General features: G+C 63.6%; 7 protein-coding genes across 7 annotated transcripts in view; 4 read left to right on the top strand and 3 right to left on the bottom strand.

Annotated features, from left to right (window-relative positions):
* The window catches only part of EMIHUDRAFT_115184 (hypothetical protein), a gene marked incomplete at both ends in the record, with an annotated part of 3,930 nt that extends 2,037 nt beyond the window's left edge, over window positions 1–1,893 (top strand). The window contains one exon of the mRNA XM_005778564.1: window positions 1,408–1,893. Coding sequence (XP_005778621.1) covers window positions 1,408–1,893 — 486 coding nt within the window. The remainder of the gene's footprint in view (window positions 1–1,407) is intronic.
* A 1,928-nt stretch (window positions 1,894–3,821) lies between these two features.
* EMIHUDRAFT_443469 (hypothetical protein) lies at window positions 3,822–4,801 on the top strand. Its single transcript, XM_005778563.1, has one exon. It carries the CDS (start codon window positions 3,884–3,886, stop codon window positions 4,394–4,396), a length of 513 nt encoding a protein of 170 aa, XP_005778620.1. The 5' UTR covers window positions 3,822–3,883; the 3' UTR covers window positions 4,397–4,801.
* Window positions 4,802–7,443: 2,642 nt separating this feature from the next.
* Window positions 7,444–7,869, top strand: EMIHUDRAFT_237006 (hypothetical protein; the record flags this gene model as incomplete). The annotated part of the gene is made up of 1 exon (XM_005778562.1): window positions 7,444–7,869. One exon carries the CDS (start codon window positions 7,444–7,446, stop codon window positions 7,867–7,869), a length of 426 nt encoding a protein of 141 aa, XP_005778619.1.
* Window positions 7,870–12,540: 4,671 nt separating this feature from the next.
* Window positions 12,541–14,858, top strand: EMIHUDRAFT_457408 (hypothetical protein). The gene is made up of 8 exons (XM_005778561.1): window positions 12,541–12,915; window positions 12,990–13,121; window positions 13,200–13,278; window positions 13,351–13,403; window positions 13,521–13,639; window positions 13,723–13,807; window positions 14,132–14,187; window positions 14,371–14,858. The coding sequence occupies exons 1-8, from the start codon at window positions 12,554–12,556 to the stop codon at window positions 14,742–14,744; spliced, it is 1,260 nt and encodes a 419-aa protein (XP_005778618.1). The 5' UTR covers window positions 12,541–12,553; the 3' UTR covers window positions 14,745–14,858.
* A 1,258-nt stretch (window positions 14,859–16,116) lies between these two features.
* EMIHUDRAFT_237001 (hypothetical protein) lies at window positions 16,117–16,923 on the bottom strand (the record flags this gene model as incomplete). The annotated part of the gene is made up of 1 exon (XM_005778560.1): window positions 16,117–16,923. One exon carries the CDS (start codon window positions 16,921–16,923, stop codon window positions 16,117–16,119), a length of 807 nt encoding a protein of 268 aa, XP_005778617.1.
* A 269-nt stretch (window positions 16,924–17,192) lies between these two features.
* On the bottom strand, window positions 17,193–18,348 carry EMIHUDRAFT_237000 (hypothetical protein; the record flags this gene model as incomplete). The annotated part of the gene is made up of 4 exons (XM_005778559.1): window positions 17,193–17,278; window positions 17,418–17,685; window positions 17,896–17,996; window positions 18,273–18,348. 4 exons carry the CDS (start codon window positions 18,346–18,348, stop codon window positions 17,193–17,195), a joined length of 531 nt encoding a protein of 176 aa, XP_005778616.1.
* A 3,267-nt stretch (window positions 18,349–21,615) lies between these two features.
* Window positions 21,616–23,600, bottom strand: part of EMIHUDRAFT_457406 (putative ABC transporter) — a gene marked incomplete at its 5' end in the record, with an annotated part of 7,864 nt that continues 5,879 nt past the window's right edge. Inside the window, one exon of the mRNA XM_005778558.1 lies at window positions 21,616–22,051. Coding sequence (XP_005778615.1) covers window positions 21,692–22,051 — 360 coding nt within the window. The 3' untranslated portion in view covers window positions 21,616–21,691. The remainder of the gene's footprint in view (window positions 22,052–23,600) is intronic.

Below are 23,600 nucleotides of genomic sequence, written 5' to 3'. Positions count from 1 at the left end.
GCGGCGCGCGCCGTCGGATGTAGGCGGGGTAGTGGCCGTTTTGCATCGCGCCGAGGTGGCCGGCGATGCCAAACAAGTCGTACAGGTGCTCGGCGCAGGCGGGCCTACGCCAGCCCGTGCGAGGTCAATATGAGGCGGCTGGAGGAGACTGCGCAGGTGCTGTGCGGCGGCGGGCGGGCTACTGTTGCGCCTCTAGCTTTGTCGAGCGGTGTCCGCAGACCTCGCACCGCACCTGCGGACGTGTCGCGGACGTGTCGCGGACGTGTCGCGGACGTGTCGCGGACATGTCGCGGACATGTCGCGGACGTGTCGCGGACATGTCGCGGACATGTCGCGGACGTGACGGCGGCGGAGTGCACGGCTGGCAGAGGGCGGGCGGAGGCGGGAGGGCGGCGAGGGAGGCTGCAAGAGAAGCGTCTCTGAAGTGTCTCCGAAGTGTCTCTGAAGTGTCTCTGAAGTGTCTCCGAAGTGTCTCTGAAGTGTCTCCGAAGTGTCTCCGACGTGTCTCCGAAGTGTCTCGGACGTGTCTCGGAAGTGTCTCCGAAGTGTCTCCGAAGTGTCTCGGAAGTGTCTCGGAAGTGTCTCACCTCGGAGCGGAGGACTCCCGCAAAGATGGAGGACATCTCCTCGCACGCCTTGCCGGCGGGCTGCCCGCCGCGCGACTCGCCTAGACACTTCCGAGACACTTCAGAGACACTTCCTAGACACTTCCTAGACACTGCCCGCCGCGCGACTCGCCGAGCGACGGCGGGCGCGTCAGCGACGCGGGTCCGGGATGCAGCGGCGCCTGTGGTTGCGGCGCGGGCGGCGACGAGGGTGGCGGTGGCGCGGGCGGCGGCGAGGGTGGTGGTGGCGCGGGCGGCGGCGAGGGTGGTGGTGGCGCGGGCGGCGACGAGGGTGGTGGTGGCGAGGGCGGCGGCGGAGGTGGTGGTGGTGGTGAGCGCGGCGGCGGAGGTGGTGGTGGTGAGCGCGGCGGCGAGGGGAGGAGGCGGTGGAGTCGGGAGGCGGGGGGCGGTGCAGCCGGCGGCAGGGGCGACAGCGGCGGCTTTCGGCGGCTTTCAAGACAGAGCTGTTGTGCCAGAGCTGTTGTGCCGTGTGGCTAGCAGCAAGTCGCTAGCAAGCAAGTCATGGGGCCGCCACCGACCAATAGGCGGTGTCCGGTGAGGCAGGAGGAGGGGCGGTGTGGTGCGACACGCGCGGCGGCGGCAGGCGCGTGTGCGAGGCGGGGGAGAGGGGGGGTGTGCGTGTCTGGCGGGCGGGAGTTTCGGGGCAGGCGTCGGAACTGTCTCGGAGGTGTCGCGCACCGGCACCGGCGGCGGCGGCGGCAGGCAGGACGGCTGGCGCATGGCGCTGTAGATGCCGGCGAGGAGGGCGACGAGGAACTCGTGCGCGTCGTGCTGCTCGTAGCCGGCAAAGTGCTCCGACGAGCACCACATCGCGTGGATGAACGTGTGCGGCGACAGCGGCGCCTGCGTGCCGGAGAAGCACGCCGCAAAGATGGCGTCCATCTCGCAGCCGAGGCACGGCTTGAGGGGGCCGTCGCCGCCGCTGTCGCTCTGCGCCTGCCGCCGCCGCATCTGGCAGACGTGCCGGTTGTGGCGGTCCGAGAGGAAGAAGCGAGCGACCGGCGGGCAGTGCACGAGGATCTGGAGGATGCAATTCATGAAGCACGTCTGGCCGAGGTTGTTGAGCCCGCGGAGCCCGAGCAGCGACAGCGGCAACTTGAGCTGCACGCCGCCCTCCGGCAGCGGGGGCGGCGTGGGCATGAGGACGTCAACATCCACCCGCTCGAGCGCCATGAGGGCAGGAACTGGCAGGGCAAACCCCAGTGGTGACAGCCTAGAGCGCGATCTTCACGCCGAGCGCGCAGGGCGCGACACATCCAACAAGTGAAAGAGGTATGGCTAAGCGGGATGGGGGGCTCTAAGGGGAAGGGAGTGGGGGGCGCCCAGTAGGGCGCCGGCACCCCAGCGTAGAGGGCCTTGTAGCCCTCCCTTTGGTAATAAAAAAAAGAGGTATCGACAGACGTTGACCCAGCCGATTCCACCGATGTCGACGTCATCACCTCCGCGGCTACCGCGCTTTCGCTCGACGACACCGTGGAGAATCGCACCGAGGACCTTGCCGAGGCGATAGGCCGAATCACTTGGGCCCCGACTCCGCCCCCAGCGCCCAGGGTGAAGCTCGCAAAAACCACAAAAAAAGCGGTGCAAAAACCCCCGGGGCTAGGGCTCTCTAGCCCGTAACCCGATACCGATCATCCGGCCCGCTGGGTGCGCTCCTTAGCTCCCCGGCCCTGGATGTGATGAGGTTGATGACTGCACTCCAAGTGCTCCAAGTGCTCCAAAAACTACTTCGAGTAGACGGAGAACGTTTCGGAAAAGCATGCGCGACGCTGCCTCTTTGCGCCACTCTGTGCTGAGGCATGCTGGCTGGTGCCCAACACAATGCCCTTCGGTACATTGCTTCAGGCCGTGCTGGCTGGGGTGAAATTCTGAAAAACGTGCAGCACTTCTAGCCGACATCGACAAAAGTCACTCTCTAGGACTCTAGCCCCGCGGCGAGCGGCCCCGCCGGAGGCGAAGAAAATTTTGCCATCTAGCGCTCTCTAACACACATTTTTGCACAAATCGACGCCTCCAAACAAGTTCAATAAGACTGGTCTTCACTGCAGCACGCCTCGAGCGAGTAATGCGTCTGTCGGCCAATATAATAGAGCTTCTCGCGCGCGCTCCTCAGCTGGCGGTCCGCAGGGCCGCCCGGGCCGGGCGAGAAGCGCAAGCCCGCCAGCCGCACCATGTGATTCACGATGATGAGCGTCTCGGCCTCGAGCAGCGTGTAGGAGCGAAGCTTGCCCTCGCACTCGCGTTGCTCGAGCCTGAGCCACTGCGCCCTGACCACGAGATAGCCCGCGGGGATGGTGTCGGTGTTGACGACCGTGTCCTCGGCCAGCGTGTACGCCTTCCCCTTGAGCACCGCCAGCCAGTAGAGCCCCTCGAGCGACTGCTCGCGCCGATCTGCGCGGCGACAGCGGCCTGGACAAGTCCGGCCAAGTCGGTTACGGGGAGGGCTACTACGAGGTCTTTGCGCGGGGGTGGTCGGGCGCCAGGCGCCCAGTCGATTGCCGCATAGTTCGTCGTAGTAGCCCTATCATAAACCTCTTATTCACACCTTGCACTTTGAAAAAAGAAATATCCGACCTTTGTCGAAGATCCGGAGGGTTTATCAGAGCATCACCCGCTGGTGCAGTACTGCCAGTGCGCCGACTGGCGCGCAGGGTGCGCGTCGCCGCGCGTGGCACGGGTGGCTCGAGAGGCGCGGCCGTCGGTCAACCCCGCGGCGCATGGGCGCCGCGGAAGCTGCTCGACAGGCTGCGGGCATCGTTGCGGCAAAAAGCGCCCGCCCTAGCTCTGCTTGCTTTCGCCCGCGTTTTACGACAACTCTCGGTTTCTCAATCCACAATCGGATGCATACACAAACAACAAGAAAGAACTCCCGTGGTAGTGCGCAAGCTGCCGATGGCTTCTAAAAATCTCTCTCTCTCAAACAACGGCCCATGGGGGGACTTCGTGAACTGAAGCGACCCAACGATTTTGAGTGGCAGCAAAGGGGGTGTGCCTGAGTCCGGCGCTTCCGAAGAGCAAAGCTGGGTCGAGGGATGTTTCTTTTTTTGTCGGTCAGTCCGTTTCTTCTTCCTGGCAGGCATGCCACATCTATTTCTTTTTCGCCTTGTGCGAGGACGCGTCCAAGGGGGGTCCGAGGGGGGAATGGAGGCTAGGGATCTCTGCCTCCTCTCCGTGGTTGTACGCCGACGGCCTCAACTCTCCTCTCCTGTCCGCCGCTTCCCGCTCCTCCGTCTCCGTCCGCCGCCTCCCCTGGGTATATGCTGGCACGAATCGGTCTGCTGCAGCTCTCACTGCCCGCCGTTGTCGGATTCGCCCCCAATCCCTCGGTCTCCGTCGACGACCTGTGCGAAGCTCTCGCAACCTACGCCAACGACGGCTGCGGAATGGACACGACGGGGAAGGACAAGCGTGCGTGCGTCGTCGAGCTGTCGGTCTTCTCCGGGAGCGATGGCGCGCTCAGCACCGATGAGGCGGTGGCGGCTCTCGATACGATCCCGGATGCCGTACTCACGGCAATTGAAGCGGTCGACGTCGGCGCGACTTGCAAACGCGAACACTTGCAAAGCTCTGGTTCCGACCTCCTGGACATGTTCTTGTACCGCGCCAACTGGAGGCTCTTAGTCGGTGACTCGGCGCGCCGCGGATGTGCTTCGGCATGTGCTTGCTTCGGCATGTGCTTGCATGAGGTCACGGCGCCGAAGCGAGAATACATCCCCGCCGAAGCGAGAATACCAGCTACCGCCCGGGGCGCCGGAATGGGCAGTGTCTAGGCTGCGCGAAGCGGCGCAGCACGTCCTTTAGTTTCGGAGCCTCCAGAGACGCCGTGGGGGCGAATGGTAGTTTGAGTGAGGTTGAGCGGGACACGCACTACTTGTTCGACTCGGCCGGTGGGCTGGCTTAGTTATGCCGATCCGGCACAGGGGTGTACCATGGTATGTAGACTCCTCTGCGTTACTACCTGTGCCTCTCTGTGTGCGTGTAGCGTTTTTGCCCCTTTGCTGCCGCGACTGTGCCATTGAGCGATTTGTGTGCTGTGAATGTTGTGAGCTGTGAGCTGTGAGCTGTGAGCTGTGAGGCCCGCAGCTATAGATTTTGTATCCCGAGGCGGTGCCCGGCGGGGTTGGACTATAGATTTTGTATCCCATTTGAGTGTGTACACATCTCCCTTTATTATTTGTTTATCATTCGGTCCTCCTTGTGTGGTGAGTGGGTGGGCAGACCGGTCTCCTCGGCCCATGTGATGGGGCCCAAACCAAGCTAGATCCCAGAAACCAAGCCCTTGTCCCGAATCCAGCCCTCTCCGTGCGGCGGTATCAGCTCGTTCTCAGGGTGGCACATTCTTGTTCACACCCACACACTGGGGTAATCACGATTCGCTCCCGCATGAATGTGAATCGCCGAACGTCGAGCTGCGGCACGCTTGCCTTCACGGGATCGGCCACGCAGACCTCGACCTCTCGACCCGGATTCTGGGCGTGGAGGCGGCGCTCCCCTTCTTCATCACGCCGTGCGCCGGGCAGCGCATGTTCCACGCCGAGGGCGAGGCGCACGCGGACTCACTCGCTCACTCGCTCGCGCTCTCAAACTCACCACCACCACCACCACCACCCCATCACCACCACCATCCATCACCAACCACCTCCGCCAAGGCTAGGGCAATAAAGCGCGTGGTTGGTAAGGCCCTCCGCCGTGAGCACTTGGAGCACTTGGAGTGCAGTCAGTAACCTCACATCCAGGGCCGGGGAGCTAAGAAGCGCACACAGCGGGCCGGATCTGCGCGATCGATTTTTTTTACCCCCAGTTTCGTAGTCTTTGTTAGTATCGAGGTCTCGCGAGTTTTGGGGGTTCTCGGCGCCTCACAGCGCTGCGAGCAGCGCGATGCCACGGCGCTCGGCCTGCTGAGAGAAGACCTTCCCGGACGGCAGTGACAATTTACCCGACATCAATCGTCGACGGCAAGCTCGAGAACTGCGCCTCCAAAGTCGCCCAGATTTGCCTCTCTCGGCGCGCTGAGTTAGTATCGCCGGTGCGCCAGCAGGCTCTGCTCCACAGCAGGGCATGCCCGACTGGCTCCTGCTAGCCGTGCGTCCTGGTGGCATCCATTGCCAGCCCAGGTAGCCCCAGGAGGTCGCCTCGCGCACGACGCGGCGTCGCACAGCACCGCTCAGCGTTACTACCGAGTTAGTATCGTCGACCCACAGAGACTGCTCTTCTGTAGGTGGAGCCGACAAACGCCGGCCGGGTCGGCCCCGCCGCCCCCATCGCCGCCGCCGGGGCGGCGGCGGCCTCGGCGGACCATCCGGCGCGCCGCGCGCCCGTCATGGAGGTGTTCACCACCCCTGGCTCCTCACCCCGCCACGCCTTCGTGCGGACGCCGTGGCACCCACCTCAGGCGCCGCTCGGACTCGGTTGACGGCCGCCCAAGTGCTTGGCTCGTGCCAAGCCGACCGGCAGGCGATTCCCACTCACTGCTAGGCTAATCTCGGGCTGTCCGGCGTCAGTGTGGTGCCGTGAGGGGCGCCGCCCCCAAAACTACGACTATTAGTACCGAGCGGGGGCAGTGCATTTAATTCTGTCAAAAATCCAAATCTGCTCCGTGGAGCTTATTGGGCTTGGATCATACGTCCGGGAGGCCCCCCATGCGTGCCGTAACGATCGACAGCGATCTGGCTACTCTGTTCACGTTCACACCTCGTAAACCCTCTGCGCTGCCTCCGGCCCCGAACTACCTAGTCTTCTGCGGTGTTCTAGCCACTCTCGGAAGGACGCCGCTTGCCGTCTCACGCCTTGCGCGTGCATTAGCTCCCGCTCCCATGTGATAGCGAGATCACCGACAAATCCTACGCTCTCCATCTTATCGTGACAGTCCGTTTCTTCTTCCAAGATTGTCGACACCGAGGGCAGGGACGACGACGCTAAGACGGAGATATGGGCGGCCGAGCAGACCAAGCTTGAGGGCAGACTCAGGCCAGACCCGACAAACAGGCGACCGAACACCAAACCCGGCGAGAGGTGGAACGAGCTAGCGCGACTGGCCGACTTGCTGAGGAAAGGGTATGACGTTCGCCTTGGCTGTGTCTGCCGCCCGAGCCGATGCCACGCGGAGTCCATCATACGGCAGGTCACGGCCCTGGCACAGAAGCGGAGCACGGAGGCGGCGAGAGGAGCGGGGCCGTCCTCGGAAGGCGCGAGCGCAGAGGGGGGAAGTGACGGAGCAGCGGCCCGAGGCACGAGCGACGACCCGCCCAACGAGCAGCTGGAGGGCAGCGCGGACGACAGCGAAGCCTGTGAGTGCGAGGGGGAAGACGACGCCTTCCAAGACACAGTCGGCGACGAGGCAGAGGCTAGCGGAGACCCGACAAAGGACGAGGGAGACCCTAAGCCGTCCCATGGGCTACGAGGACGACGACCGTACCGACACCCGCTGGAGCTTGCGACGAGGATAGGGCCCTTTGGAGAACTCGCCCTTACGCTGGGATACGGGCGAGTGGTGAGCGACAGGCAGAGACAGATCTTGGATGCTGGCGATGCGACATCGGACGTACTGCACGGTCACGCCGCAGAGGAGGCGGCGAGGAAGAATGCGCTCGGAATGGCAGGCCAGACGATTGAGAGGAGGCTGCGCGGAGAGGAGGAGGCGGAGGCCAGCGAGGAGCGGGAGCGGCGAGAGAGCGGAGGGGGCGAGGAGGAGGGAGGGGCAAGTGACAGACCAGAGAATGGAGGGCGCTGGCAGAGGCGGAGGTTCAACCGGAGGAGCGCCACAAAGGAGGCGCAGCGAGCGGAGGAGGAGGCGGCGCCGACCAGCGACGACGTGGAAATGGAGAGGCAGCTCGAGGGGGAGGCGGACCTCCCAACCGCTGGCGGCAGCCCACGATGCGACCCAGTCGGCGACGACGAGGACGAGATGAGCATCTGCGACGACTTCGACGAGGCGGAGGGGTCCAACTCGATCCGCCCGGGGGCACGAGGGGAGGCGCTCGACGACGAGGCGCCAGCCGCGATGGCGACAGGCGGCGAGGCGAGCAGCAGTGCTCCAGGAGGCGAGACGGTCCTTGGGCGGCGCGAGCGAGAAGAGGCGCTCGACGACGAGGCGCCGACCGTGATGGCGGAAGGCGGCGAGGCAAGCAGCAGTGCCCCACCAGCAAGGAAGAAGACGAGGAGAAAGTCCAAAGGAGGGAGAGGGTCCACGATGGGAGCACATCAGCGAAGTGATGAGCGAAAGAGAGAGCGGGAGCGTGGATAGTGACGAGCACGGGGAGGGTCGGAGGACGTGCTACGGCGTGCTAGTGTCTCGTGTTGTGGAGGGGTTGACGTCGAGCCGATTGCGCGCTCGGCAAGACGCCCTCAGGTGCCTGCGCGCCGACCACCCCCGGTGTTTTGACACCATTATTCTGTATATTAACCTCGCGGCCGCCTAGATAGACTGAAAGAGCTAGACACCGCAGGAGGCGAGGCTGCTGCTGCTGGCTGCTGCTGCTGCTGCCACTACTGCTGCTGCTGCTGCTGCTGATGCTGCTTCTGCTGCGGCTGCGGCTGCGGCTGCAGCTGCTGCCGCTGCCACTACTGCCGCTGCTGCCGACGCTAAATACGATCCCCCCCCCCCCCCCCCCCTCACCCCGCCCCGCCCGCCCGCCCACCAGCCGCCCAACCCCTCCCCCCCACCCCCCAATCACCTCTCACACAGGCGACCGCCACCATCACACACCATCTTATAGGCGCTCGACACCCCCACTCGCTGCCTACTCGCTGCCTCGAGGGAGGGGGGGAAGACGTCAGGCAGCTCTCACTCCTGTGATGAGCGCTTGAACGGAGGCCCCTCCCCGAAAGGCAAGTATCAGCCACACGAAATCGAGACCCCTCCCCACCGCCCCGATCCCCCCACCCCCTTGCTCCCCTCCCCCCCTCGGGAGGGCCGAACTGAGGCGCCCGAGGGGACCCCGCCATTCCCTTCCCCCCTCGGAGGGCCGGACTGAGGCGTCGAGGGCCCCACTCTTTCCTTCGCATAGCGGCCACTCTTCGGATCGCTGGTCGACCCGGGGGATGCCCCGCGCGCCTGACCCAGGCGCGAGAAACGAATCTGCGAGGCGTGGCCGCTCTTGCGGCCCGATGGGGAGGAGCGGGGCGAGCCCCCTCCAACCCACCCGCGCTAGGTCTCGGGGGACGAAGGGGTCACACCCGACGACCTCGGGAACTAGCCGGGGCAGTCGGAGAAGGAGCAACTCCGTGCACTGACGGTCGGCCGTCAGAAAACACGCCTCCGTGGCTCGGGTTACACCAATCCTCGCTACCCAACGCGGCCAAAGGATATCCACCTCGAGAACCTCGAGAACCAGGGGGGAATGTAGGCTAGGTACTAGGGATCTTCCCTCCGCCTCCTCTCCGTGGTTGTACCCTCCTCCGCCGACGGCCTCAACTCTCCTCTCCTGTCCGCCGCTTCCCGCTCCTCCGTCTCCGTCCGCCGCCTCCCCTGGGTATATGCTGGCACGAATCGGTCTGCTGCAGCTCTCACTGCCCGCCGTTGTCGGATTCGCCCCCAATCCCTCGGTCTCCGTCGACGACCTGTGCGAAGCTCTCGCAACCTACGCCAACGACGGCTGCGGAATGGACACGACGGGGAAGGACAAGCGTGCGTGCGTCGTCGAGCTGTCGGTCTTCTCCGGGAGCGATGGCGCGCTCAGCACCGATGAGGCGGCGGCGGCGCTCGATACGATCCCGGATGCCGTACTCACGGCAATTGAAGCGGTCGACGTCGGTGCGACTTGCAAACGCGAACACCTGCAACGCACTGGCAGCTCTGGCTCCGACCTCTTGGACATGTTCTTCTACCGCGCCAACTGGAGGCTCGTAGTTAAGGACTGTTACAGATCGGGGTGTGGTGGCAGGGCCTGGGCACTTTGGGCTGGCTCACCGAGCCTGGCCAATCTCGCTTCGGCGGCGAGTGCGGCGCTGCAGGTGCTGGGCACGCCGCACAGCGAGGCCTCCTCGCTCGCTGCGCTTTTTTTCGGAGCCTCCAGAGACGCCGCGACAGTGACTGCAGCAGCAAAAATAAACGCCACCTGCCGGACCGGTGCTAGCGTCAGCCCTTGCCTCTCGCCTCCATCAACACTGCCCATTCCTTGATGGAGGTTGAGCGGGACACGCACTACTTGTTCGACTCGGCCGGTGGGCTGGCTTAGTTATGCCGATCCGGCACAGGGGTGTACCATGGTACGTAGACTCCTCTGCGTTACTACCTGTGCTCTCTGTGTGCGTGTAGCGTTTGTGCCCCGTTGCGGCCGCGACTGTGCCATTGAGCGATTTGTGTGCTGTGAATGTTGTGAGCTGTGAGCTGTGAGCTGTGAGCTGTGAGGCCCGCAGCTATAGATTTTGTATCCCGAGGCGGTGCCCGGCGGGGTTGGACCCATTTGAGTGTACACATGTCGGGCTCCCTTTATTTGTGTTTATCATTCGGCCCTCCTTGTGTGGTGAGTGGGTGGGCAGACCGGTCTCCTCGGCCCATGTGATGGGGCCCAAACCAAGCTAGATCCTAGAAACCAAGCCCTTGTCCCGAATCCAGCCCTCTCCGTGCGGCGGTATCAGCTGAGGGGTGGCCCGTCTACCGTCTACCGGTAGACTGGGGTAGACGGGGGTAGACGGTAGACCATTTGGTAGACGAGTCTACCACGAGTCTACCGCAGTCTACCGGTAGACCGTAATGAACCTACGACACCAGTCTACCGGTAGACTTGGTAGACCGCGGTAGACGCGTCTGCCACTTTGGCAGACGAGCGCCGGCAGATGCCCGCTCGCGGCCTGCCGGCGAACGTCTGTCCGGCGAGAAGACGCGTCATCAGGGACCTATGGCTGTCTGGCGAAAACTCGCTCTCGAGAGCCGCGAGAGGGCGGCGCTCTGCAGTGAGCGGTGCCGCCCGATGAGTGTGTAAAGACGTTCATTTGATCTCATAAAAGACACGGAGCGCACCTCGCACGGAAATGGCATGAGGTGAAGCCCACAGCGACCGCGCTCAACAGCCTCTCTCACCGGCAGATTTCGCCCGCGCGGCAGACCGCACTTTCATCGCGCGTTCTCGCCGGACGGACGTTCGCCGGCAGGCCGCGAGGGTCGCTCCCGCATGAATGTGAATCGCCGAACGTCGAGCTGCGGCACGCTTGCCTTCACGGGATCGGCCACGCAGACCTCGACCTCTCGACCTGGATACTGGCTGGGCGTGGAGGCGGCGCTCCCCTTCTTCATCACGTCGTGCGCCGGGCAGCGCATGTTCCACGCCGAGGGCGAGGCGCACGCGGACTCACTCGCTCACTCGCTCGCGCTCTCAAACTCACCACCACCACCACCACCACCCCATCACCACCACCATCCATCACCAACCACCTCCGCCAAGGCTAGGGCAATAAAGCGCGTGGTTGGTAAGGCCCTCCGCCGTGAGCACTTGGAGCACTTCGAGTGCAGTCAGTAACCTCACATCCAGGGCCGGGGAGCTAAGAAGCGCACCCAGCGGGCCGGATGATCGGCATTTTTCTGGATTTTTTTTAGCTTAGCCTTCGATGTTATGAAAACAAACGCAAGGCGGACATGGCATATCGCTCTCGGGCTCACAGACATCCCTCACACCCGCCGCACACCCGCCGCCCCCGCGCGCGCCCCACCCCGGCCGGGAGAAAGGGGAGTGACAGTTTGGGATTACGAGCCCGAGTATGTTGAGTCCTGGCTCAACAACGCAGAGGCGGCGCCCCGCGCGGCGCGTCCCTCGCCCCGTCACGCCGACCCCTGCGCGCACCGCTCATCTTCAGCCCTCTCGGGGTTACTCTTGCGCTCACGCAGGGGAACCCGGCGGTACTCCCTTCCCCCCACCTCCGACGGGTTAGGTCGGTTCTGCGCCCCTTGGCGCCTGTGCATGTCCCGCGTGCCCGCCTGCCAGGGCTGATGCCAAGGCCAAATCAACAACATGCCCGGCTGATGCCAGGGCCAAACCCACTGCCCGGCTGGTGCCAAGGCTCAACGACTCTCCTCTCCGTCTCTTTCCCCCCCCCCGCCCATTTTTTTTAGTTTAGAGGCCGCCGGCTCTGAGCAAAGCCGGACGGCAAAGCCGACGTCACGACTTTCGTCACGAACAGGGTAACCATTTACACCTCGCTCGCCGACGCCCAGCCCCCGCGTGCACACCCTCCCACGGCCGGGGGCGCCATGTCGACGATGGGCGCAATGGCAGTCCAGACCGACCTGCGCTCGGCCGAGGCGCGGAAGAAGAAGCTCATGGGCCGCCGCTGGCTCGCCACGGGCGTCGGAACTATTGTGGCAGCGGCGACCGCCTGCCTCACCTTCCTCGCTCGGCGGCCTCTCGGTGCTGAGCCGGCTCTGGTGGATGGCCTCAGCGGCGCGTCTCCTCTCTCGCAGACGGGATGGATCAACCTGGGGTCCGCTTTTCTCATCGAGGACTGGCTTTGGGATGGGATGACGGCGGCGGAGCGGCGGTCCTACGACACGCCCGAGAATCCGTGGCGGTGGCACATGTCCAACTTGACAAAGGGGCAGATGGAGTCGCACCTCTCATCGCGCATCTCCCGCGCAAACTTCGCCGCTCTGGCAGCGTATGGCGCGCGCGGCTGCTTGACTTCCCTCTTTTTTTTGCTCGCGTCATCGCGAGCTCCTACACTAGGCGTGGGCGTCGTGCGCGTGCCGGTCGGGTATTGGAACTTTCTCAACGCGACCGAGCTGAGCTCGATGGACATGGGCGAGCCCCCGAGATTAGCCGAGATTAGCCGAGATTAGCCGAGATGAGCCGAGATGAGCCGAGATTAGCCGAAGTGGACATGGGCGCCCGACGCCGGTCTCGGAGGAACCTCGCGAGATGCGCCGATTGCCCGTAGGCGAGCCGACGCCCGTCTCGGAGGTCGACCTCGCGCTGATGCGGAGGCTGCACGAGCTGATGAGTCCCCCCGAGTATGCGGTCCACTTCAAGCGGCTCTTTCGGCTTGCGGCCGAGTTCGGGGTGCGCCTTCTCCTTGACTTGCACGGGCTGCCCGGCTCCCAGAACGGAGAGATGCACAGCGGGATGCGCGAGAGCAGCAACAAAAGCACCTACGCTCGCGCCGAACGTGCCCACTTTGCGTCGGACGCCAACTGGAAGTTGGGCTGGCGAACGGTGGAGGCGATGGTCAGCCTGTGCGCCTCTCTCCAGACGACGCCTCACCTGCGGGACGTGCTCTGGGGCGTCCAGATCACAAACGAAAACAACCGGATCGCCTTCCCCGCCTTCCGCCGCGGCGCGGGAGCCGCGCGCTCCGGCAGGCATGCCGCACACGACCAACGAAAGACCGACTCATATGCCGAGTGCTAATTGGCTCAACTGGTTGCTGCCGCAGGCCGGCCTCGTACACGCCCGAGGCGACGGAGGGGTACACCGACCTGATGCTGTGGTACGACGGAGCGATCCGCAGGATGAGAGCGAGGGGGTTGCCGAAGGAGGTTGCGGTTGTGCCCTTTGCGTGGCCGTGGCAGACGCCTCCTTGGTCAAGAGGGGAGGAGGTTCAGCGAGGTCGGCCGAGCCCAGTGGGAGAGTGTCTCGAGCGTAGGCAGTTGCCCACGTGGAGCGAGCGGATGCGGGCGGAGCCGTGGCTCGACTTTGGCTCTGACCACTCGACGTTTGGGAAGGTGGCGCTTCGGACACGGCGGCACCTCTCGAGCGGACCTCGGGGCTCATCTCGGCCGACCTCGCCGCGCCAGGTGGTTTGGGACACGCACGTCTACGTGTGCAACACGAACTCGCCCGAGTGGACGCGAGGTCTAGCCGAGACGGAGCCCGAGGCCTAGCCGAGATGGAGCCTTGTTCGCCGCCGGGCACGGTGCGGGACCTCCACCTTCGGTGTTACGCCGTCGGCACGTCCTCTCTTCAGGCCGCGCTGCTCCTTTGGCGACCCACCCACCCCGCCCGGCGACCCTGCCCTCGGCGGGTGGGGCATGAGCAGCGTCACGGACGCCAGCGTCACGGACGCCAGCGTCACGGACGCCAGCGGCGCGCCACTCTGCCTGTGCAGCTGTCTCCGCCACCCCTCGGCCCCGCCTCACCTTGCCCCGCCTCGTGCGTGCGTTGCGCAGAGCCGGCCTACAACGAGGCCACTCCAGCATTGCCACCCGCTCCCCTGCCCGCCCCGAGGACAGGGCGGGCGGGGCAGATGTGCCGGCTCGCTGCTGCTTAGATGCGTGGACGCGGCACTGCCCGTACCGCGTGCGCAGTAGAAACGACGCGGGCTCGGCTGGAGCTACGCACGGGCACCCCTTGTGCGTACCTCTCCGTGGCGCGCAAGACGCACGAGGGCGATGCGTCGCTCGGCGCCACTTGCGAGGTATCTAGGTACCTCACTGATGTACCACCCCCCTCTCACGTGTACCAGCCCTCTCACGTGCTACCCCTAGATACCTCACGTGTGACCTCCCTCCTCCCACACGCACCCAGTGTCTGCCGGTGTGTCCGCAGCCTCAACCGTTCTGTGCGCGCGCGGCGTAGGCTCACGCTGCGCGCGTACAACGAGGTCCGGTATCTCAAGGCTTTCGTCGCGTCAGGCAGCCGCGTAGAGAGAGAGAGGAGATGCACGTCTGGCGAGCCCCCCCTCCCCCCCCCCCCCCTCCCGAAAGCGACGGGGAGACGGGTCTCACATGGAGCGGGAGGGACACGGGCACACAGACACGACACTCAGCCAGCAGGGCTGCCTCGCCGACGCTCCACGCCTCTCCAGCTGTGAACAGGCAACCGCGTCCTGGTCGGGGAGTGGGCGCTCGCTGGCGCTTCGTCTGCGGGCCGCAAGGCTGGCTACGGCGGCGGGGAGCTCGGGGCGGTGCTGGCGGTGATTGCCGAGACGGTGGCCCGCCTGTACGATGACGCCGGGGTTGACGGCCACTTCCTGTGGACCTTTGGCGGCGGAGGCGTGCGGGACATGGGCAGCTGGCTGGCGCAGAACGTGGGCGGCACGGTGTACGGTGCAGTGGAGAAGGCGCAGGGCGTGCCGGGCGCGCTTGGGCGGGCGGCCAGCGCGGCGGGTGTGTTCCGCGCACTGTGGACGGTGCAAGGCGCCGGCGGTGTTCCGGCGGCTCTGGTTGAGGAGGCGATTTGCGGGGCGTGAGCCCGATCAGAAGGATCACAAGGAACGCTAAACCCGTACTCCGTCTCTCACGAGTCAGATGAGTTGTGTACTGCGGCTTGTGTGATGCGTTATACGCTCAGTACAGGGAATGTTTTTAAGGTAAACGTGCAGGACTGCCGGTAAACGAGCGCCGTGACTCCCAGAGGCAGCTCTTGCTTACGCTGTACCACTTTCGTGGCTGGACTTGTGGGCTCGTACATGGAACATGTACGAACCCGACAGCATCACGTTCCGCGAAAAAGTTCGACGAGATATCGCAGCGGACAGGCTGCACGACGACGTATACTACGCGTGGGGGCAGTTTGGCCCGCAGCTCGACGACTGGGTCGACGCGGTCGGCCGCCTGTACATTCTCGCGGTGCCTGTACGGCCAACACCCGGAGACGACGCTCCGCGAGCTCCGCTGCCTCGTCGACTTGCGCGCCGCCGGAAGGTCCGAGCAGGCCGAGTCGGGCGCGTGCCTCGTGACAGGCGCCACAGTCGCTGCGATTCAGATCAAGGTCGGGCAGGCGAGGCGCAAGAACTCGCACTCGCACCCGCCGCTCTCCGCCGATATTGACCTGCCCGACGCGCAGCGGCTCGAGCGACTCTTCAACGCTTCGAATGCGCACGTGTATGACCTGATCGCTAAGCGACCCGCGCGTGACGGTGCTGCCCCTGGCGACCGCCTGGCGCGGCTTCCTCGAGTCCGACCTCGATGCCGCGACGATCGCCCAGGCGACGGTCTGGTGGGCGCCGCTGTGGAGGTGGTCTTTGGAGCTTTGGGGCCTCCTGGATTGGCGCATCGCGCTGCTGGTTGCCGCGTGCACTCTGCTCATCAGCATCTTTGGCCAAGTGCTCATCAAGGACGCGATGCCGAAGCTATTCTAAAAGGGGTCACCTGCACTCCTGTGGAGGAAATGTGGAAGCCACATGCACATGCACATGCACATGCACATGCACATGCTACATGTCTGTTGTGCATGTCTGTGCCATGTCTACCGAGTAGTGAAGTAGTCCTACGTATACAGTACAGTAGCCACAGCAGTGCAGGTCGCGGCTTTAAGGTAAACGTACTCCACAGCTCACACACTCGGCCACATGCTTGGGCCCGACACGACATCCCTCCCCCCCTCGGCGAGCCGCGGGGTGTGTACACTCGTCTTATTCGGTAGTGGATCTGATGGGAAAGTAATTTACCCGGCCACCCACAACGGCACCGCCCGCTTGCGCGTTTACCTGTGGGCCTAAAGAACTTTACAACGAAACTCCCTCGCACGACACAGGGCACGGGACTGGCGCGCACTGGCACTAACGAAGACCCTCCTCTCGGAGAAGGCTGAGCCGTACCACCAGGCGCGCGCACTTTCGCTCACACCTCTTCCATCAAGGAGCTCACGTTGACAGGGATGTCGCGCTCCGCGACCTCCCGGATGCGGGAACGCGCACTGCAGTGCCCAAGCTCGCCGGCGGCCGCAAACCAGCCAAGAGCCGAGGCCGTGTCTTGTGCGATTCCCTCGCCGCTGAGCAGGCACTCTCCCATCATGAACATGGACTGCGATAGGCCCAGCAGGGCGGCCTGGCGGTAGTAACGCACCGCCGCCGCCGCGTCCTGCGGCAGAGGGTCGCCCAGGTAGTGCATGATGGCGATCTCTTGCATCGACTGCGCAAAGCCAGCGGAAGCCGCCTGCTGGTGGTAGCGAACCGCCGCCTCCTCGTCCTCCTCAGCGAGGATGCCGCAGGAGAGGATGTAGGCCATCCCGCACGCGGCCGAGGGCATGCCAGAGGCCGCGAGCCGCTTCATCAAGCCGATGCCCTCCGAGATCTCCTCTTCGCTCGGCTCTCTCTCTGACTCGATGTGCCCGCAGAGAGTGCCACCGAGAAGAGACGTCGCGTACTGGAAAGCTACCTCGCCGCAGTGGTGTCCGGGATCAAAGCTTTCAGCACCGCACGCGGTGAAGGCGCGGCGCAGCGTGGCGAAGTCAGAGCGGCTGGGGGGAGGCCAGTTCTGTGACGGAGGCGCGTAGCCTGGCCTCTCCTCTTGCGCCGTCCACCGCTTGACGAGTTGCCGAGTGGTATGCTCATCCGGCGGCGGCGGGTCGGCGCTGCCGTGCGCCGCCTCACGCGTCCAAGCGGCGGCGGCGGCGCACGAGAGGAATCGAGACGTCGCGCGGCGCATTATGTGTGGCTTCACTCTCAGCCACCTGGACGTCCGATGAAATATCGGGCAACTTTCGCACATAAAAAAAGACTAAGTCCCCTGCGCGGGCCCCGCCCCCCCCTCCTGGGGGCGGGGCCCTTGCGACGGAGAAGAGGCCAGAATTGTACAGCAGCAGACGACGGACAACGAAGCAGTACTTAGTGGAGACTCAAGAACGTAACGTAATCACAAGTGGTGGGATGGGGGGAGGGGGGCAGAGGTAAGGTGGGGTGAGACTGGGGAGGACCTCAGAGATCCTCCATGGGGGTGGGGTCCGGCTCGAAAAGGTCAAAGTACTCGACGCCGTTCCCGCCATCGCCGCCGACGCGTCGCCCTTGTCCGTCGGCTCGATTGGAAGGGGTCTGTGCTCCGCATCTGGGACCTCGAGATGTGGGGAGATATGGGGAGATATGGGTCTGTGCTCCGCATCTGGGACACGAGGCCGTCCACCACCGCGAGTGCAACCTGTCCACAGGCAGACGCCTCGGAGGCGGAGGTCGTTGGGCGGGGCGTCTCGCCCGTCGCAAACCTGCCGCCGAACACGGCGTCGGCCGGCGCCGAGGCGCCGGCAGCCGTGATCAGGTCGGCGACCTTTCGGTCCCTGCAGGCCGCATCAATTTTGCCGCGCCGGGACGGCTCGTAGAGCTCGTTGGCAAGCCAGTCCCGGGCGACCTTGGTCGCCACGGAGCCCAGAGGGACCGTGGCGTACACGAGGTCGCCGAACCCGGAGCCCAGAGGGACCTTGGTCGCCACGGAGCCCAGAGGGACGGCTCGTAGAGCTCGCAGCCAAGGACGGGTTTTGATCCGGGCAAAATCTGGGTGCCCGATGCGCTTCCAGATTGAGAATTTTCAGATTGACAGCGGGCACCGCGGTGCCCGCTGTCAAAGAGTGGTGCTCGGCGTGCCGATATGGAGCCGCCAGTCGCTCCGGACGAAGCGTGTCCTCCGGACCTGAACCGAGCAAAGCCGCCGCTCAAGGACCGACTGCCCCTGGCCTGGCTCGTCCTCCTTCTCGCCGGGCTGCTCGGCTGTGTCAGCGTCGTCGCCGGCGTCTGCGGATCGGGCAAGTGCCGTCGCAGCGACCACCCCCCGCCCCCACCGCCGCACCTCGTCTTCGCAACCTCCAGCCGCACCGGAGACGTTCTCTTTGCAACTACCTCGACCTTTTACTCGAGCATCGAAAGCCCAGAGGTCTTCAATGAATGGCACCCGAGATTCAGTGAGGACCTGCGGCGACTCATCCAGCAGCAAACCGAGGTGGCACCCGAGGGCGTCGTAACACGGGTGGCGCAGGCATCGGTCAGGGTGGAGAGTGACATCCTGCTGACCTCGCTCGAGGACTGCGAGCACGTCAGCGAATGGCTCGGCAGGCTTAAGGCCCACAATATGACACGCCTTTTGCATCTGCCGGTCTCAGAATTCATCCCTCCCTATTACGCCTGCCAACGGACCGCGTGGCCGCCACCCCCGTCTGCTCCGCCGTCGCCCAACCCACCGCCTTTGCCAGCGCCGCCACCCTCCCCGCCGCCGCCGCCGCCAGCGCCGCCAGGCTCTCCGCCGTCACCGCCGTCGCCCCCCCATCCTCCCGAGGCTCCGCCAGTCCCACCTACCGCTCCTCCTCCTGCGGCACCACCTCCTCTGCCTCCACCCCCGCCCTGTGCGGAGCGTCTCCACATCAATCCGAATGTGGAAGAGATGGCACACGCGGTGGCCAGTGCCGCAGCTCAAGCGGAAGCGGAATTGCTGCGGAATTATCGCCCTAGCGAAGCTGCTGCAGCTGCAAACACGGGACACGAAGCTACAAAGTTGGCCAATCAACACACAGACGACACGAAGACCGCAGATAACGTTGTCAAGCTTGCAACCGCGATCGTGCCTTTGATGTTGGTAGCGGGAGGGGCAGCGCCTTATGCAATGCCAGTATTCGCTCTCCTCGGTGCGGTTGGGGGGCTCTTCATGAGTCTGTTTCATAAGCCCGAATATGAAACGATGAATCGGCTGCCGCCTCTAACTTTTGCGATGATTCAGGCAGCCGTTACAAGTGCGCTCGGCAAGTTCGAGCTCGACCAGGATAAGTTCAGGTTCATGGCCATCACGGAGGCTATCGAGGCAAAAATTAGAGCCTATGGCGAGCAGAGGCAATTGTCCTCGTCGCCGGCGGATTTTGGAGAGCGTTGGGGCGAAGTCTTCGCGCAAGACCGCTTGGAATTGAACACTTGGGGAACCGATGTTGCGGCGGCATGGATGAGCATGGTCGGTGACGGCACTCATGGAGGCACATCATTTCTCGAACGAGAGTTTTCACGTCTGCCTATGTTCGAGGACGAGTGTTACAAGAAATGCCATTCTCCGTTTCCGTGGGCGTCGGGGGGCGGGGGTACAGATGCCATTCCGGATGAATGCACAACTGGTATGCCAAAAGCTGGCGAGTTCCCACCGACCTATGACAAGCGAGACAAGTTTCTCAATCACTTCAAACCGACTGTGGCGGCCTACCATTTCATGGCTACACAGTTCATCCTTCTTCGTGCGATCGTGCACGCCAACGTTCAATTTCTCAGTGACTGCGCACATGATCAGCACGAGAAGTACGAGTTCGCGTTCAATTCCTTCTTTATCGAGACAGAGATGACTTTTCGGCGCGGGCACAATGTTACTGCCCTCTTTCTCGAATTGGACAAGTGCTATGCTCTAAGCAGCTGGCCTCCCCCAAAGACATATGATCCCAACGCGACATACTGGCAAGGCGGGAAGTCGACCTGGTGGCCGTGGGACCAGGCCTGTAAATTTGAGGCAGCCATTAACGAGGGTTGCAACTACCCGTACACCACTGCAGGGTGGTCAGGACACATCAGCCATGCTCTAACGCCATGCTCTAACAAACAGGTCATAATCCTCGAGAAAGAGCATGACACTGATGCTGCTAGAATTCTCCATGACAAGTGCGAGCATCACCAGCCGGCGTTTGGAATCGGAGGGATCTGCTTGCGGGAGGGATCTTGGACCTGTGTTGACGATCCTTCCCACGTGCAACCGTTTAAACACAAAAGCAGCTGCAATCCAACACAAATCGAACAGATCTACAAGCGTTTTCATACGTTTGATACCGGTTGCTTTGCTTGCGCTAGTCCCAACTACTGCGTCATTCCGACAGAAGCTATCGCAGATTCACCGGACGGCGAGCAGCTCCGAAAATGCAACAACATCTTTCGGAATACGACTGTGTGGAATATGTAGGTAAGGCGCGATGCAGCGCTGGCGTGGTGGAGGATTGAGGCGGTGTGCCGTCCTCCCATCCCTCCCTTGGGTTGTCTGTTTTCTTTCTTTCTTTCTTTTCTGTATGTATGTAGTATGAATCCAAAAGGCGATCGCTTTCTATCTCGCTACCTCCCTCTCTTCTGGTCCTTCCTTTGCGTAAAACGGCGGCGACTGCCCACCATTTGCAGCGCCGTTGGCGTTTGCTTTGTCTCGCGTCAAAATTGAGTTTTCCCACTCCCCCGCGACCCTTCTCTCTTGCTTGCTTGGGAATTCTTAGGCCCACCCAGCTGGGCCCACAGGTAAAAGCGGAAGCGGGCGGTGCCGTTGTGGGTGGCCGGGTTCGCTGCTTTCCCACATCACAGATCCACTACCGAATTTAAGACGAGTAAAGGGTATGGTCTGTGGATGCTGAGTTGACGGAAATCGGAGGACGCGACCCTACTGTTTTCAATATGCGTGAGCTCGACGCGGCCTTGTCAACGTTTCGCCCGCGGCTTGTTGAGGCTCGCATCGGCCAGCCACGCTTTGTCGCCACCGAAGACGAGCTTCCCGCTGCGGTCTTTACTTGGTGGAATCTGCTTGATGCGGTCATGGCGACTGCCGACATCAGTGAGAGGTACCAAACAGGCTACCTTCGCGAGTTCCAAGTGCGTCGCATGCTGAGCCTTGCGCGGCTGCCGGGGATGCGCACTTACTGCGAGATCGGCATGAACGGCGGCCACAGCACCGCCGCAATGCTGGAGGCCAATGCCAACCTCATAGTGCACAGCTGGGACCTAATGAAGTTCAAGTACAGCCGCCCGGTCACTGATCTGCACGCGCTTCGGCCATCGAGTCAACTTCCACGCCGGCGATACGCGAAGAACGCTCACGGCCAGCGTCTTCAATGTCACATGCGACCTAATCCTCGTCGACGGTGATCACACCTTCGAGGGGGCCTTGAGGGACATGCGTCGCTTGAAGGCGTTCGCCACACCTCAGAGCATCGTCGTGGTCGATGACATCGCACTGCCACCGGGCCAGGCGTTGGACCAGCTTGTTCGTCATGGCACACTACATCGTCTTGAGCAGTGGGGCCCCTACGACGCCCCCAGCCCCAGGAATCCCTGCATGCGTACGCCGGGGCCAGCCGAGTGCAAGACAGGCGCTCGACCGTGGCTTGCACATCAGTGCCGCCCGACCAACTGCATGCGGTGGGGATTTGCGGTGGCCGCCTACAACTTGACGTCAACGCCTATCTCCCGAGCCATCTAGCACACGGGCACGGGCACGGCGGTTCGTGGTGTCGCCTCAAGTCACGCAGTGAGTTGATCGGGCCCCTAAACAATAGGGATATGCCTTTCCGATTCCGATTCCTTTCCCGTTGTTCCTGCCCCTCTCTCTGCCTGACGAAATCTTTGCCCTCACCTTTTTACATACATCATCTTTCCTCATCGGCGCCAGGCTAAAATGTTCGTCGACATAAGCCTATTCTCCCTCTCAGGCACTCTCACCAGAGCCACCCGCCGCGGCCCTGCCCCCTCCCGTCCACGCTGTCCAGCGCCCGCAGGGTGAGAGCGTCCTCGACGTCGCCCATCGCCAAGCGCGCGATCGACTCCGAGTCGACGAGCTCGCAGTAGTCGGGGATGCCGTCGCGCCAAAACGCGTCCGCCCCATCGCCGCCGCCGTCCGCCTGCCGCTGCCACAGCCGAGCGTAGGTGCCGTTTGCGCAGAGCAGCGCCGCGTGCGTCCCGCGCTCGACCAGCCGCCCCTGCTGCATGACCAGGATCTGGTCGTAGTCCATCACCGACCGCAGCCGGTGAGCCACGGTGAGCACGGTGACGTTGGCGAAGGCCTCATCGAGCACGGCCTGTTCACAGCTCGAGGTGTGAAGAGACGCTGTTCACAGGTACGGTGAGGTTGGCGAGGGCTTCGTCGAGCACGGCCTGCACGGACGCCTCTGTCACCGGGTCGAGCGCCGAGGTTGGCTCATCGCAGAGCACCACCTAATTGAATACTGAACGAATGAATGCATGAATGAAGGAACGAAGCTGGCTCTTCTCAGAGCAGCACCGTCGGCGTCGTCAGCAGTGCGCGCGCGATCGCGACGCGCTGCCGCTCGCCTCCGGAGATTGCAAGCCGAGGTGTGGGGAGATGTGGGGAGAGATGGGGAGAGATGCGCTGCCGCTCGCCTCCGGAGATTGCAAGCCGAGGTGTGGGGAGATGTGGGGAGATATGGGGAGAGATGCGCTGCCGCTCGCCTCCGGAGATTGCAAGCCGAGGTGTGGGGAGATGTGGGGAGATATGGGGAGAGATGCGCTGCCGCTCGCCTCCGGAGATTGCAAGCCGAGGTGTGGGGAGATGTGGGGAGATATGGGGAGAGATGCGCTGCCGCTCGCCTCCGGAGATTGCAAGCCGAGGTGTGGGGAGATGTGGGGAGATATGGGGAGAGATGCGCTGCCGCTCGCCTCCGGAGATTGCAAGCCGAGGTGTGGGGAGATGTGGGGAGATATGGGGAGAGATGCGCTGCCGCTCGCCTCCGGAGATTGCAAGCCGAGGTGTGGGGAGATGTGGGGAGATATGGGGAGAGATGCGCTGCCGCTCGCCTCCGGAGATTGCAAGCCGAGGTGTGGGGAGATGTGGGGAGATATGGGGAGAGATGCGCTGCCGCTCGCCTCCGGAGATTGCAAGCCGAGGTGTGGGGAGATGTGGGGAGATATGGGGAGAGATGCGCTGCCGCTCGCCTCCGGAGATTGCAAGCCGAGGTGTGGGGAGATGTGGGGAGATATGGGGAGAGATGCGCTGCCGCTCGCCTCCGGAGATTGCAAGCCGAGGTGTGGGGAGATGTGGGGAGATATGGGGAGAGATGCGCTGCCGCTCGCCTCCGGAGATTGCAAGCCGAGGTGTGGGGAGATGTGGGGAGATATGGGGAGAGATGCGCTGCCGCTCGCCTCCGGAGATTGCAAGCCGAGGTGTGGGGAGATGTGGGGAGATATGGGGAGAGATGCGCTGCCGCTCGCCTCCGGAGATTGCAAGCCGAGGTGTGGGGAGATGTGGGGAGATATGGGGAGAGATGCGCTGCCGCTCGCCTCCGGAGATTGCAAGCCGAGGTGTGGGGAGATGTGGGGAGATATGGGGAGAGATGCGCTGCCGCTCGCCTCCGGAGATTGCAAGCCGAGGTGTGGGGAGATGTGGGGAGATATGGGGAGAGATGCGCTGCCGCTCGCCTCCGGAGATTGCAAGCCGAGGTGTGGGGAGATGTGGGGAGATATGGGGAGAGATGCGCTGCCGCTCGCCTCCGGAGATTGCAAGCCGAGGTGTGGGGAGATGTGGGGAGATATGGGGAGAGATGCGCTGCCGCTCGCCTCCAGACATTGCAAACCGAGCTGTGCTGAGATATCGCGAGATGTGGGGAGAGA

This window comes from Emiliania huxleyi, assembly GCF_000372725.1.
Source record: "Emiliania huxleyi CCMP1516 unplaced genomic scaffold EMIHUscaffold_243, whole genome shotgun sequence".
Lineage (NCBI taxonomy): Eukaryota > Haptophyta > Isochrysidales > Noelaerhabdaceae > Emiliania > Emiliania huxleyi.
The sequence above is the reverse complement of the archived record's forward strand: the minus strand, read 5'-3'. Positions and strand labels throughout refer to the sequence as shown.

Bases quoted from the DNA above. Each gene is read 5' to 3' on its own strand.
- EMIHUDRAFT_443469 (XM_005778563.1), top strand. From the start codon at position 3,884: ATGCTGGCACGAATCGGTCTGCTGCAGCTCTCACTGCCCGCCGTTGTC.
- EMIHUDRAFT_457408 (XM_005778561.1), top strand. From the start codon at position 12,554: ATGAGTCCCCCCGAGTATGCGGTCCACTTCAAGCGGCTCTTTCGGCTT. The intron at 13,279-13,350 runs GTGGCGCTTCGG...TCGCCGCGCCAG, and splicing joins ACCACTCGACGTTTGGGAAG to GTGGTTTGGGACACGCACGT. The intron at 13,640-13,722 runs GCGCGCCACTCT...TGCGTTGCGCAG, and splicing joins CAGCGTCACGGACGCCAGCG to AGCCGGCCTACAACGAGGCC.